At 43.5% G+C, this 16225-nt stretch overlaps 1 protein-coding gene across 3 annotated transcripts in view; it reads left to right on the forward strand.

Annotated features, from left to right (window-relative positions):
* Positions 1-16225, forward strand: part of glis2b (GLIS family zinc finger 2b) — a 30635-nt gene that overhangs the window by 9837 nt on the left and 4573 nt on the right. The window contains exons 1-6 of one of the 3 annotated variants that reach the window (XM_085403987.1): positions 3536-3633; positions 13479-13673; positions 13759-13889; positions 15248-15403; positions 15501-15634; positions 15726-15844. In XM_085403987.1, the coding sequence (XP_085260113.1) occupies positions 3621-3633; positions 13479-13673; positions 13759-13889; positions 15248-15403; positions 15501-15634; positions 15726-15844 (748 nt within the window). In that variant the 5' untranslated portion in view covers positions 3536-3620. Of the gene's footprint in view, positions 1-3535; positions 3634-13478; positions 13674-13758; positions 13890-15247; positions 15404-15500; positions 15635-15725; positions 15845-16225 lie in introns of those variants that run through there. The other 2 variants (XM_085403985.1, XM_085403986.1) reach the window with 2 other exon arrangements.

The raw sequence follows: 16225 nt of genomic DNA on the forward strand, positions 1-16225 counted from the left end.
GATGAAATGAAATTAAAAAACCCCTCTAATGTGCTCCACTTTTCCTCTATACCGGACTTTCCGCCTGAATAAGCCATGAAATGTATTTGACCAATTCTAATCAGACTACAAATGGAAACCATAAAGCTGCTGTTATCCCACAGATTCTGTACATCTATGGGGAATAAATCAGAGATTAAAGCGATTATAAACATTGACATCAAAACCTCTCTAGTGGATAAACTATGTGATAATAACACACTTTCTAAATTAACCCCAGGCATTATGAGTGCATATAAACATCATTAGTGCATATCCTACAGGTCTAAAGTGCAAGTCTGTAACATGAAACTACGGTAAATACCTGGTAGTTTCCTCTAAGGGATCAAATAACTGGGGGAGCAGGTAAGAGACAAGCTGCACCCTTGGACAGGTTGTAGGCCTAACACAGACAGAGAGAAACGGCCGTTTACACCTACAGCCAATTTAAAATCACTAGTTAACCCAAACCAATGCTTGTCTTTGGACTGTGGGAGGAAGCAGAATACTGGAAGAGAACCCAGAGACGGGGATAACCTCCAAACTTGACTGAGAAAGGCTCCACTTTGGATGCAAACCACAACCTTCTTCTTGTAAGGCAACAGTGCTAAGCACCACCCAGCCACCATTTCCCAATATTGGCTATTATTATTATATCTCTATATATATTTATATGCCACATTCCCCTTTTGCAACCTCAGTTGGATTGCTAAATAAACGACCAAATTATTAATGTTTATAAAAGTTGGTGTCTCACCAGCAGCTGTATTGCTAAAGAAATAAGAATTATTATAATGCAAAACAGAGAAGAGCAGAAAATACTTATATAATAGATGGTATTGCATTTCTTTATAGTGATCACAACTTTGTGCAACTGCTCTACAGTGAAATTATAAGTCAAGTTTACACTGCAGTGATAAAGAAAAAAAATGCTTTTATTAACCAAAAGCTTTACATCACAAGAAACACCACTGTAAGTGTGTGCTCGTCCCTTCTGTTGTAGCAGTCGCCTTTTGACAACAAACCACAAGTGCGACCCGCCCTCCTCGTTCAGTGCCTCCCTCCTGGCACCTTCCCTCCCTCCCTGCCTTCTGCCTGGAATTCCTGAGTGTCTGAATGCTCTGGCTGGAGGCCATCAGTAGCTCGCTGAGAAGTTTCCTGTTGCACCCTCTCCCTCCTTCACTCCATCTATCCCTTCCTTTTCTCCTTCTTTCTTTCCCTTGCTCTTTTCGCCTCTGCTCTGTTGTGTCTCGGGCCTCTTTCTTCTTCTCTATGTCGGCACCTTTTATCTCTTCCCTGTCTTTTATTTGTAGATGATGTATGCCTAATGTCTTTTTAAAACCCTCAAAAGAGCAAGTGGCAATTTTGTGCTTATTCTTCCCTGAAGCATGTTAACACATGTGTGCCCCCCCCCCCCCCCCCCCCCCCCCCCCCCCCCCCTATATATATTCCAGCCACTGTGACTCCAGCAAAAATAGTTTTTCCTCAATAGCCCTTCCCTTGTGGCTCCATGCTTGCTGCTATTACATAATCCTGTGTAAGATCCTGTGTGCCTTTTTGCAGTAGAGTCAAAGACAAGAGGTAAAGGTTTGAAGGAAAAATATGAAAAATTGGAGACACCAGTAAAACTTTTTGAAATCCTTATTATGCACATGTTTTTTTAAATAAAATGTTTTAATACAGGAATTGGCTTTGCAGTATTTAAAGCAGAATCTTGTGTAGTATTCAATCAGAGGAATGTAAGTAAAGTAAAGTAAAATTTTATTTATATAGCACCTTTCAAGATACTATCACAAAGTGCTTCACAGAAGCTAGAGCATAAAACATAACATTAAATGTGATAAGAGTGAAGGTGGAATATTAACATAAAGGGATAACGAAGCAGTAAATGTAAGAAGAGCAAAAAAAGCAAATAATGAAGAAATAAATATAAGAAGAAAAGGGGAATATGGGGCCCAGAGGAGTAGGAGGAGGAGTGGAAACTGAGGTTTCCTGTTTGAGGAGGTGGCTGGCTGAAGAGGACAGAAGCAGGGGAAAAAAAACCCTCTCCTGTGTGTGTGTTTGTGTGTTGAGTGATCCATCAGGGGCTTAAACGGGGGGGGGGGGGGGGGGGGGGGTTGTATGTGTCAGCAGAGGTGGGGTCACTTGCGGTTATTACTTCGAGCAACGTCGGCGATGAGACAAGTGTGAGGGAAAGAGTGACCATTTTTGGGTCTGTTTTTCGTGCGTCTCTAAATGCAAAGATTCGAATCATCGGCCTTTAACGCGGCTCAGCTGATGATGAACGAAAACGCCTTTGTCGCATCCTTCTCGAATTGATCTCACCTTTGACACAAATCCATGTAAATCTGACTCTTGAGGAAAACTGCAGATTGGAGTCACAGTTGTTTAGAGTACTGCGCTCGTTTGCTTGAAAATGTGAGGGTATTGTTTATTTCCTCTAGGCCTGGGTCACAGATGTTGAACAGGGGTCAGAGGTCACACCACACCCTCACCTGTTGGATATAAAGTCCTGCAGGTTTCAACATGACTGGTGCTGCAGCTGTGGGTCGCTACACATCAGCGCCAAGCCACAGAAAACCTAGAAACACATTTACTAAGAGAGTTACTGACCTTTAGTTCATTAAATGTGCCAGGCAGCCGTTGTGTTTGCTTTGTGATGGCAGAAAGTCCACATTTAGGTCTCAGTAACCCCATAATTGTTCTGTTTAAAATGTGATTTAACCACACCGTGCTATAAAACGTTTTTGGATTTCTGAGTGGACTATACTGGCTCTGATTATGTTCTATCAACTGATATATGCGCATACACATAAGAAGACTCCTTACTGCATGCATACTCTTCCACGTGCATCTTCAAATAATCTATTCCATTCTACTCTATAGACATAGTGCTGTGCTAAAGTCTTGAAGCACTCATCATTTATTTATGTTTTGCTAAGAAAATAAGTGCAGTGATTTATTCAACAAACAAGTGCAAACATACATGGAAATGCAGTATATTTGTGCTTATAGTTCTAATGAGTTTGAAAGTCAGTATTTGGTAAAATCATCTTTATTCTTCAAAACAGCCTGAACTCTCTCAGCCAAGCTTCATTGTAATTTCTTTAAGTCGTTTGCAGGACTAGTTCTCCAGGCTTCTTGAAGGACATTCATTCTTTGGATGTTGGTCGCCTTTTTTGTTCCATTCTCTGCTATGATGATCTCACGTTGCTTTAATAATGTTGAGGTCCAGGCTCTGGGGAAGCCATTGTGTGTGTGAGTGTGTGCGATTCTTCTTCTTTTAAATCCAGGTAGGCTTTTACTGCATTGGGAGTGTGTTGGGGATCATTGTCATGCAAAAAATAAAGCCATTCCCAGTCAGATGCTTTCCAGATGCTACTGCACGGTCGATCAAAATCTGACGGTACTTTTCATAGTTTCAGCAATTTTGACAATATCCTCAACACCACTGACTGAAATGCAGCTCCAAACTATGACAGAGCCTTCACCGTGTTTTCCCTCCCTGTTTCCCTTCCTTAAGAATGACTTCTTGACTCTTCCACTGAGACCATTTCTGATGGGGCTTCGGTGAACAGTAGTTGAATCAACACAAGGACCAGATGCATCTCTCAGGTCCTGTGTCATTGTTTTTTTTTTCAATTTCCTAAGGAAATGACTTTCAGATACTGCTCTAGATAGTTTGCTTTTTTTTTAGGACAAGATTGCGCTACACACCACTCCAAGTTATGCCAACCTTTTGGCTAATAGCTCTTTGGGAATCACCTTTTTGGTTGTTTAAAAAAACCTTTCATGCCCGTGAAACTGTGTCATATTTGGCATTTTGTGTTTTCGTGACAGCTATGACAAAACTTTAAAGGAACTTCAGAAAGCCTAGAGAACTATTCCTCAAGACCACTTACAAAACTACAATAATGTCTGGAAACTTGGAAGCAAAGTGGCAAGAAATGCGTGGTGGCTAAACGTTTGCACTTTATACGTGTTAATGTTAAATCTTTTTTTAATTACGAATGAAATTGTTTTAAATAAAGCTGTATTCGCTCAAATATATTCATAATGGTATTTTGAAATATGTGTAAATGACGTCTCTGATTTTACTTATATATTTATTGCCAGTTTAATATTGGCTTAAATGGCATTGTTTAGCTTAACGCCATCGGTCACTAGAAGCTATCTTTCTCATCATGCTTTTTTGCTCTCTCTGTGTTCTCTTCACATGTGTGCGTGTGCATATATGTGTGTGTGTGCGCACATGCGTGCGTGCGTGTGTGTGTGTATATAAGAGAACGGAGAGAAAAAAGAGAGCAAAGAGCCCCGGGGAGAACTGGCTTGCCTCCTACAGACCACCTCCCAGGGTCACAGCAGGAGGGAGATTAAGTTACAGCCAAACTCGGAGGGGGTTTCACAAAATGTGTACGCACACACAAACACATTCCCTCACTCTCTGAAACCCACACTGTGACAACAAAATATTGCACAATGCGATTTTATAAACTGTAAAATAATCATCTTATACTGCACAATTATAATGTTTTCTGATGCGTTTTATTGGCGCGTATCTGCACCATCAGACCAAGCAGACTGAGCTGAAACGCAATCCTCACCAGATCAGATTAGGGTAAAGATCAGTCGGTCAGAGTGGGGTCAGCAATGATCCATGTGAGCCTAGCCTCAGAGCACAGGGGTGTTGAAACACATAGCCCTCCTTTGACCTGAAGTCCCCTTGCACTATTTCACCCTATAAGTAACCGTGCCGTCTTTCTCACACCCTCCAGTCTCGACCCAGGTTCACCCCTGAACACACACATACTCATACTTTATCAAAGCAAGGTCAGCAGAGTAAGACTCAGGTGGAAGGGTTATACAGGGGAGTAAGTCACAAGGGTTGTTAAAGAGGACATGCACAAGCCTCCTTTTTAGCACGCTTCCTCCTCCACTTCCTCCTCACCCTCGTATATCCTCGCTGTGGCCCCCTCGGTCATCCCTCTGCTCCGCTCTCTCTCCCGCTCAGCTGCTGTAGTCAGTGTTTACTCTGCTAGAGCGAGAGGAGAAGGCCCAAAGAGGGACAATGCCTCCTTTCAGAGACACTGTTGACCCCCACGACTGAGCGAGGAAGTCTGCATGGGGGCCAGCCAACACCCCTTCCCCAAACTTCACAGCCATCCGCCATTAGGCTTTATACAAATCCTCGCATATCACACAGACGTGCACACAGAGCACCGTACTCTTTCCACCTCAGTATCACTCTTTCTGTTAGGCACCCTTTCTCTGTCTCATTTTTCCCACAAGCCCCCCCTCTCAGTGACTGAGCGTGGAGTCAAGATCCCGTAAATCCTGTCCAAGATCCACACTCTGTGAGTCACTTCCCAGCCACTCTACTATTTCTCCATTAAGGAACAATCACGAAGGCAGGTTGAGGTGAAATTCAGCACATTCATCAAGAGTTATACTTGTCAAGTCCAGTAACCTGATGAATGAGTAGTAAAGTAGGGGGGAAATGCCCTCTGCAGCCAATTTCCAGATTTGACTGTCTGCCGGCTGCACTTTTACTGCATGTCCACACTTCTCCTGTCTGTCTGGGTTAAAAAAAGTACAAAGCAGGTGTAGCACCTCTGGGATCACATCAGTGAGGTATGGATTGCTCTAGGCTTTGTAGTTATTGTTTAGCTCGCTGTCATTAGGAAGTCCAAGAAACTTTTAGGTGAATCTTGTTTTAAATATTTGTCACATTGTTTACTTAGGGGCCCCTTTCTTTTATAAGGCCTTCAGGTATTACCGTTTACTCATAGCAATGAACATAATTGCCCCAGGCTGATAATGAATAAAAGCCAATGGAGCTTTAAGCCTACAAATGACACATGTGCAGACATTGATCAGTTATTTTTTTTATCAGCTTGCTGCTGATTAAAATGATATTTTTCCTCATTCATCTCAAAGAAATTAAAGCTGTAGTTCAGTGGACACATGTAAACCGAATAATTAAAAAAAAAACCCTACAACTTAATGTTGAACACTTATTTATTTATTTGGAATTTAAAAGCAAGAAAAGACTGGACAGTAATGCTCTTTTGGGAAAAAAAAGTGGCATTTTCTCAACATGCAGCAGATATATTGTGCATGGAAACAGGGCAGCACGGTGGCACGGTGGTTAGCACTGTTGCCGCACAGCAAGAAGGTCCTGAGTTCAATTCCAACATCAGGCCGGGGTCTTTCTGTGTGGAGTTTGCATGTTCTCCCCGTGTTTGCGTGGGTTCTCTCCGGGTACTCCGGCTTCCTCCCACCGTCCAAAGACATGCAGCTTGTGGGGATAGGTTAATTGGATAATCCAAATTGTCACTAGGTGTGAATGTGCGAATGAATGTGAGTGCGAATGGTTGTCTGTCCCTGTGTGTTGGCCCTGCGACAGACTGGCGACCTGTCCAGGGTGTACCCCGCCTCTTGCCCTATGACAGCTGGGATAGGCTCTAGCGACCCTGAAAAGGACAAGCGGAAGCGAATGGATGCATGGAAACAACACTTTTCTTGGCTAGCTGTTGTTTGAGTGGGCTGGGGGCTGATGCAGAGGCGTGCTTAATAAATTGGAGAAAATGAACTGCATAGTCCATTTTGTGTGTGTGTGTGTGTGTGTGTGTAATGAAAAACTTGGGACATTGTCTAATGTATCAATAAAAACAGAATATATCAGGTTATTTTGAATTTGATGTTACTGCAACATCTCAAAAAAGTTGGGAATGGTCCGTGGATGCGTAGCATCCCCTCTTCTTTTAACAACAGGCTATGGACGTCTGGGAGCTAAAGAAACCAGCTGATGGACTGTTGGGAGAGGAATGTCGTCCTGTTCTTGTCTGATTTAGGATTCTAGCTGCTCAACAGTCCTGTGTCTGCTTTTTCATTTCATGATGCATCAAATGTTTTCAGCTGGTGAAAGGTCTGGGCTGCGGGCAGGCCAGTCGGGCACGGAGGCCACTATGAAGCCATGCTGCTGTAATAATTGCAGTATGTGGTTTTGCTGAAATATGCAAGGCCTTCCCTGAAAAAGACGTAGTGAGGGTGGGAGAATGTAATTCTTTAAAATCTGTATGTACCTTTCAGCACTGATGGTGCCCTTCCAGATGCACGAGCTGCCAATTCCATTGGAGCAAGTGCTACTCAGTACCATCACAGATCCAGGTTTTTGAACTGAGTGTTGATCTCAAGCCGGGTGGTCCCTCTCTTAGCCAGAAGAGAGAGGGTCAATGTTTTCCAAAAATAATTTCCAATTTCAATTCGTCTGACTACAGAACAGTTTTCCACTTTACCTCAGTCCATTTTAAATGAGCTTTGGCCCGAAGAAGACAGCGGTGTTTCTGGTTCACATATAATAATAATAATAATAATAGATACTTTATTGATCCCCATGGGGAAATTACTTGTTTTTCTCTGCATTTGACCCATTCACTCAGTGAAGCAGTGGGCAGCCCACTAAGCAGGCGCCCGGGGAGCAGTGTGTAGGGACGGTACCTTGCTCAGGGGTACCTCAGGGTAGCCGTTAAGTGGATTCGAACCGCCGACCTTCCGATCATGGGGCGACCACTTTACCTACTGAGCTATCCCTATACTGAGCTATATATGGCTTCTTCATCGCGTGATAGAGCTCTAACCTACATTTGGTCATAGTACGGTGAACTGTGTTAAAAGACAATAACTTCTGGAAGTTTTTTGAGCCCATGCAATGATTTACATGACAGAGTCATGCCTGGTGTTAATGCAGTATTGCCTCAAGGCCTGAAGATTTTTGGTCTTTTCCCTTGCGCACAGAGATTTCTCCAAATTTTCTGAATCTTTTGACGATATTATTTATTTTGAGCAACTCTTGTCTCTCTAAGATGCTGTTTTTATATTCAGTCTGTTGCCAGTGAACATAATTAGTTCTAAAACATTAGTCAAGCTGTTTCTTTTTACTACCCCTTCCTTTTCCAGCCTTTTGTTGCCCCCGGCACTTTTTTTGACCTATGCTGTTGCCATCAAATTCAAAATGAGCTGACATATGTTTTAAATGGTGCATTTTCTCAGTGTAGACATTTTATATGTTTAGTATGTTCTAGTGTCAGTGGGTTTATGAGATTTGCAAAATCATTACATTCTGTTTAGTGTAATGGTATGCACAAGGAGCAGCCAGCAGGGAAGATCTTTAGTGGGTGGAGAACCTGGTAGTAGCTCTCTGCTTGACATCAGGTGCCAAACCAAATTCTATGCCAATGTTATATGGATTCAGAAATTCCATATCCATTCCTCATTGCATGGACCATAATGCCGATGGGTCCCTGCATAAGATTGAGCAGGATTTATAGAAAGGTTAAGCTGATTCCTGGTCTGCGCCTCGGGGTGAGGGCTTTTACGAATTTAAAGTGGATGACAGGCGATTTTCTGCTACTTTGGCCGAACAATAAAGCCAAAAAATTTCTTGGCAAGCATGTGTGGTAGGAGTTACAGCAAGTTAGTCATAGCCACCCAGTACAGCAGAGAATGGGAGTAGTATTAACTGCAGCAGATGCTCATATTCACTATGAGATTTTTTAAATGTTTATTTTCACAGTTAATGACAACTCCACTTGACAGCAATTACCAGTAAAATCCCGCCTTTATTGTTAGCAACATTCATTATGTGTCACCATATAATTTACAATAACCGTGTGATTGAAAACAATAATAAGTGAATCTCCTCGTTCGGAGGTCTGCACTGGTGAAGCGAGAAGCATACAGCCGGTTAAGGACTAACACGCAAAATCTCAGGTTCTGTGTTTTACTGCGACACCAACATTTCTTTAACCCAAGAAATCATGCGAGTCATTTAACAGCTTCACATTTTTCATGTGTTCATTGGTTGTGTGGTTCACTATATTCTGGACAATGTACACAAAGAGCTTATTTTAAAGCAGAATGCATGATTGTCTGGGTTTTTTTTTTATTATTAGTTTGCTTATAGGAGGTAATATTTTATTTACCTACTGATGCTGGACTTTGGATTTTTTTTCCCAAAGAATTGTTGTAAGATGTGTTTTTATGTGCATGTGAGGAAAATGGGTGTCTCTTCATGCATCACAGCTCATCTCACCGATGACGCTGCTCTCATACAGTGCCTTCTTCTGTTTGCATCAGTACGTGTGTGAACTATCATCCTCTTATCTATGGCTGATTGAGTCTTTACACCCCTCCCAACCCCCTGGCTGTGTGTCTGTATTTGTGTGTGTGTGAGCTGTTGGCGATCCCTCGTTGGGATGGCGAACCTGGTGACCTCCCTGCTCCATGCCTCCCAGAAACAAGGGCTTCTCATGTGGCTGCTAGCCAGTTGCACTGAAAGCCCACCATTCACGACTAGCCATCCCTTCTATGAGTTTGTCTCGGCATGTGTGCGAAGGAGAGGGGGAACAGATGGATAATTTTTGAAATTACAGTTTGAGCAATTGCTTGTATGCATGTGTGAGCAAGCATGTATATCAGAAAGAATCTGTGTGCATATGGTATACACTTTATAGACACTTAAAATAAGAAATTATAAAACTGCAACTGTACAGATGGAGAAGATGTTTGTGTAGAGAAGCACTGAATCCTAGGACTTTATGTTCAGAGGATAGCTTGGCTTAAACATTCAAAATTGTATGGCATAGACTGTATGTAAATGATAGTCCCTTTAGCTTTGTAGCTGCCACTCTAGCAATGAAAACATTTACATGGCAGGCTGGGATTATTAGCTGTCAGCTAATGCCAGCAACTTTGGTCAGCATACTGAATCTGTAGACCAGGGATGAGAAAGTCATTTTTAAGTGGGCCAGACCTGCGAAAGTCTCCTTTCTGTCAGTGTAAACAAGTTTAATTAATCCCCAAAATATCTTAATAAAAGAAAAAGAAGTGCAATTTTAATAAAACATCTCAGTCTTTCTACGTGATAAAGAAATGCTGCTCCTGAGAAAAGGAAAGAAATCGGTGTGCACAACTCTTTGGGCTTTGGGCTTACCGTCCAGTAGCACTGACTTCAATTGTGATGAAGTGTTTTGAAAGACTGATGAGAGATCACATCACTTCTTCACTTCCTCCCACCATCGACTCACTTCAGTTTGCTTACCGGACTAATCGTTCCACAGACGATGCCATATCTCACCTGCTCCACACATCCCTGAGTCACCTGGACACTGGCAGAGGGAATTATGTTAGGATGCTGTTCGTGGACTACAGTTCAGCATTCAACACAATAATTCCCTCTAAGCTTTTCACCAAGTTGACGGATCTAGGACTCAGCTCATCACTGTGTCAGTGGATCCTCAACTTCCTCACAGACAGACCCCAATCAGTGAGGGTAGGAAAACAAGTCTCCCCCTCCATCTCACTCAGCACTGGAGTGCCTCAGGGCTGTGTTTTAAGCCCCCTGCTGTACTCACTGTACACTTATGACTGTGTAGCCACATCCGACACCACCTCCATTGTCAAGTTTGCTGACGACACTGCTGTTGTGGGCCTGATCTCCGACAACATCGAGACGGCCTACCTGGAGGAGATTAGGAACCTGGAGACCTGGTGCCAGGAGAATAACCTCCTCCTAAACATCAGCAAGACTAAGGAGCTGATCGTGGACTTCACTACAAAGCAGGCGAGGAATTACAAACCCCTCATCATCAGTGGCACGCCAGTGGAGAGAGTGGACAGTTTCCGATACCTGGGTGTCCACATCACTCAGGACCTGTCATGGTCCTGTCACATCAACACCCTGGTTAAGAAAGCCCGTCAGCGTCTCTTCTTCCTCAGAAGACTTAGAGATTTCCATCTGCCACTGAAGGTGCTCAAGAACTTCTACTCCTGCACCATAGAGAGCGTCCTGACGGCAAACATCTGCACCTGGTTTGGGAACAGCACCAAGCAGGACAGACGAGATCTGCAAAGGGTGGTGCGCTCGGCAGAACGCATCATTCAATCAGAGCTCCCTGACCTGCTGTCCATCTACACCAAGCGGTGCAAGTCCAAAGCTAGGAAGATTATGATGGACCTCTCCCATCCCAACAATGGACTCTTCTCACTGTTGAGGTCTGGGAAGCGCTTCCGCTCCCTTAAGGCCAAAACAGAGAGAATGAAGAGGAGCTTCTTCCCCCAGGCTATTCGGGGCCTGAACCAGGTGTAGGACTGGACTCTCCCAACACGTCACTATAAGACTGGACTCTCACACACGTCACCACACGCACCACCACACATTTCCTATAATCCTATAATTCCTATAATTTATAATCCTTATCTTTATAATCTCTTCTGCTATTTGCACATTCTTTACTGTAAATTCCTAAGTTAATTTGTAAATTTTTGTAGTAAATTGTAAATATTGTAAAACTTTTCTTCTGTCATTTAATGGTCGGGCATTGTACAGCTACAAGCATTTCACCCCCATGTCATACTGTGTATGGTTGTGTGTGTGTGACAAATAAAATTTGAATTTGAATTTGAATTTGAAATTCTAAGACATGAATGTGGACAATTACAGAAAGAAGTAGTAGTTCTGGTAGCTTATTGGCCAGACTGCCCTGTAATATAAACCTGAAAGTTTTTATTAATTAACAGAAACAGTCTTTTTTCAGCACTTTCTATAGTAGATAGTGTAAAACCAGGAACTTTCTGTCATTTAATTGTTTATTAATTAATCACTTTATTGTAGCCATGGCCATGCTGGAGTTCTGTCACTTAGAAAAGCTATAAAACGTAGATTTTCCCGAGCCGTTCTGTGGGTCAGATTGGTTTCTTTGCCGGGCTGATTCTGGCCCCTGGACCTTATGTTTGACATCCCTCACATAGACTGCATGGGTGACACAGATTTTTGCCAATTAATGCAAAATAACATACTGATAAACTGCCAGAATTTCACTCACTCAAACCCAAACGTGAGTAGGAAACAGTAGAATTAAAAATACTCCAGAACACATTTGGAACTCTAAAATTAAGCGTTTATCATAAAATGGGGGTGTACTGAGGTTTCTCACAGATGTCATGTGGATGACAGTTAGACATAATAGACGTGATACAGCCATCGGTTACTAGTGAAAAATATGTATTCCCTGACTGGATAGCAGTGGTTCCTGGAGGTTGCCTGCTCTCGGTGGGGGAAATCAGATTCAAAGAGGGCAATGTACCAAAAACTTCTTAGTGATTGCTTTGGTTGTTTGCAGATTACTAAAGTTACTGTAGTTTTTCACATATGTCTGCAAATAGTTGCTAACTACTAGCCGAGCAGTAGTACAATTTGGTAAAGTGAAATAAAAAAAGTGTTGCTAGAGTAAAAGCTGTGCCTCAGCGCAGCAGCCAGCTTGTTTCATAAGGTGCAACTTGGACTTTGAGGGCGAATGGTCTCCATTTATGCTTTCAGTACAGCTCAGAGTGTAGCTCGCCAACGTTTGTGGACAAGTCCATCACTTCCATTCAATCTATGACTGTAGTAATATGATAAAGACCAAACAACCTCAGGGTTTGGAGTGGGTGTGCAGGGTTTATCATAACTGATTTCAGCTCCGACAGCTTTCATACCCGGCCGCAGAGTCAGCGCAGAGTCAGCGCTCTTGATAAGTTTGTCTACACCTTCTTCCCAGTAGGCCACAGCAAAAAAACAAAAAAAACAGAGCAATGGCCACCACCGTATGGTGAACAGCAGGAGTTTACAGCTGTTGAATTACCTTAGTCTCCTTAGGACAGAAACTCTTTGTCCCTTACTGTACACCACCTGCCTGTGGCCAGTCCAAGTTGCTATTGAGCTGCACACCAGGGAATTTAGAAAATGAACTGAAGCCACAAAAACTGTCTGGACCACGATAGAATTCCTAATTCATTTAGTCAAAAGAATGTGATTTTTTATTTAGGAAGTTATTGTTAAGGATTTGAACTCATAAATATAACAATGGGCTTCATGGAGGTGTCCAGTTCCTGAGTCATAATGAGAGTTAGAAGAAGAGTCATGCCCACAGCCCCCAGTCTGGGTCCAGAGGTCAGTGTTTTTAGAGGAGGGAGGAGATAAATGCAGTGGGTACAGCTGAACTTAAAGACCTTCAGGGTTTGGTCTCAAAGGTCTACGGTGTCTGAAGGTGCACGGTCTCAGGGGTGGGGGTGATGTGACGGAGCGAAAGAGTGGCCAAGGGGTGGAAAGAAGTCAGGCTAGTGGTGGGGGTGACCATCTGGATTGGATTGTAGACATTCCTCAGGATGAGTGTTCGTAAAGGTCGAAGAAAAAAAAAGAAGAGGGGTCACTGGGCCCTCAGTGTGTGTGTGTGTGTGTGTGTCTGTGTGTTTATTATTCTTTGGCTCACTCGGTGTTTCAGTTTATGATTGTGGTCGGTTCGGCAATGTTTAAGGTATTTCTTCCCCAGTGGGATCGTGGAAAGGGAGATACTTTCAACAACATTTACGTGCGCAGTACTGCAGGTGTATATTAACGCCGAGCTTGCACGCACTTGCAGGAGGGAGGTCTGCGATCATGCTGTCGCTGGACGAGCCTCTGGACCTGAAGCTTCCTCGGAGGGCCAACGGGAAGGACAGAGGGGCGCGCAATCCTCCTCTCTCACCGCTGCACCCCAAACATGCTCGCCAGCTCCACATGGCAGATGATGGGACAGCAGTCATAGAGCCTGCCTCACCAGCATCTCCACACACAGGTGAGTAATAACAAACCACAACACAACTGTTTCTATGTTTAAGTGGACACACTGAGGCTAGTGTCCCTGTGTTGTGTTTTCATAGGCGTGCAGGTGGTCCCTCATGATCGAACAGACACTCCCACCCCCCCTGCAGTGGACCTGAGCATGTCTCCATCCTCCCGCCACACCCCAAGCTCTCCAGAAATGACCAACGGAAACTACATCCCTTCAGGCGTGAGTATATCAGAGCTCAAATTCACACACACACACACTCTGACAAGCACACATAAGTGCTCCAAATCCACATTTTCTCATACTCTCATACTCTTTTCTTCGTTCACCTCCAAGTTGTTGTTAAAATGAACACCGTCTCTCACTGCAGCGGTGAGTGAGCACACTTTCCTGTCGACAGCTAGGAGTGAGTCAGCCTGCTAGGGTCAGCAAATCAGGAACAACATCGGGTTGTGTCACACTCACATAAGGGAATCAGGCTATGGAAAGGGTGGGAGGCCTCTGTGTGAGACAGAGTGGCAGAGTGAGGGGGTAAAGTCTTATCAAACACCTCTTGTGTCCCCAACAAATACCTTTGTCTGTGCAACTTGGACTCAGTGGCCCTGCTGGCATGATGTGTGTGTGTGTATGGATGTTGGTGTGTACATTTATAATCGGATTTAAGACATGCAGACCTCACGCCGCCTAATTCAATTCCCACGCAATTGAATTGAGGCATGCTGGCTGGGGCCATTCAGTCGCCCCACATCTTATTGAGTCTCACATCCCTCCAACCCAAACCCACCGCAGCACACACTTAACTTATCCCTGTGGACATAGATTGGAGACTATCAGTCTATCTTACCGTCACACCCAAAAATAAGACCTCTTACAAAGTAGCTCACACACTTTTTGCACACAGAGCTGCAGCTCAGTGCAGGGAAACGGCGTCATTTTATGAAATTTGTCACCTGCGCATTCTAACACTGAAGACTGTGATCTCTCTGTACGCCCTTTTTCTCCGTCTGTGCTCCCCTTGAAATCTCCGTGTACCTGTGTGGCTCTTTGTAAACGCAGCATTTCATCCTTCCCGTTCTCTCCTCGAGCTAAGATAAACTGTGTGTGTATGAGTGTGTGTGGGTGAGCTGGTGCATTAGATCTTTGAGCCCCAGCTGAGATCCAGCGAATCTTACATCTCTCATGCCGAGCTCAGGGATGTAGGGAGGTTTTGTAGTGCACAGCGGGAAACTACTAGAGGAAAAGTGGAAGGGATTTTTTTTGAAGGGAAGGACATGAATCTGCAGTTCAGTACTCCATTGATAAAAAGCGACACTTTTACTTTGTCAGTCAGTCCGTCCATCAGCACCTGTCTGCTTTTCCAATGCAGCGCACTCCACAGCTTTAAAGCTGGAAGTGCAACAGCTAGTACTAAACAGAAGGTTTCACCCTTATACGATCATAACTATGGACAGTGGCAGCTGAGTGTTATTTACATATATCCTTTCATTTTCTGGGTTTTATGATATACAGTAAAGCTTGTGCAGCAGTTTAATAACTCTGTTGCTGTTTTCCCTCTTTTTTTTTTGGTTTGTTTTTACCAGAATTCTCATATCTCACAGGCCTTCCAGTTCTTTGTGCCAATAGGACATGGGACAGGACTTCACCTTCCATCCTCTATGTTCATTGGCCAGACTAGTGACAAGAGATCCTCTCCAGATCTTTCAGCAGATGAACAGCTAGCCTGTCGTTGGAAGAAGGTAAAGCTTTTTCTGATGCCCTTGCAGGGAAGTTTGAATCAAATCAAAACAACTGCATTGTCACAAGATTATATTCAAATGCTTTTCCCTCCCTTAGTGCCATCTGCTGTTTGACTCCCTGCAAGACCTGGTGGACCACGTTAACGACTTCCACGTCAAACCTGAAAAGGATTCTGGGTACTGCTGCCACTGGGAGGGCTGTGCTCGCAAAGGGAGAGGGTTTAATGCTAGGTGAGTTGAAAACGGTTCATTTTGTCTCTGAGGGGGGAAATTCAACAAGTGAGAAATAGATTTAAAGCTTTTTCGTTTGTGTGTGCCGCAGGTACAAAATGCTCATCCACATTCGCACTCACACTAATGAGAAACCCCATCGCTGTCCCACCTGCAACAAGAGCTTCTCGCGCCTGGAGAATCTCAAGATACACAACCGCTCACACACAGGTCAGTGGTCAGAGCCCAGTGAGTACTGACGGATATCTGAGGCAGTGTTTGCTATACAATTAAACTGTAAAGTAAAAATTAATAAGGAAGTTCTTTATAATAGTCAGCTTGTGTTTTTGATGGCTTCTATCGAGTCATATTAAATAAAACATGACATTTTGTAAATGGCGATCTCCATTAGAGTAAGAAAGCAGGCTAAACCGAGCTGTGCTCATTGGCTGACTTGTGATTGGAGAGTCAATAGATAACAGCTGTTTGGTTTCAAAAAACTAAGACGATGACTGCAAAAACATTCAGCTTGAGGCTGTGAAATCCTTCATATAAAGTCTCTACTTAATTCCTACAAAGGCTTTTGTTTTTGTGGAGTAGATTTTTAAGATT

This window comes from Rhamphochromis longiceps, linkage group LG4 (genome assembly GCF_057381845.1).
Source record: "Rhamphochromis longiceps isolate RC_006_pf linkage group LG4, R_longiceps_female_GT1.1, whole genome shotgun sequence".
NCBI lineage: Eukaryota > Metazoa > Chordata > Actinopteri > Cichliformes > Cichlidae > Rhamphochromis > Rhamphochromis longiceps.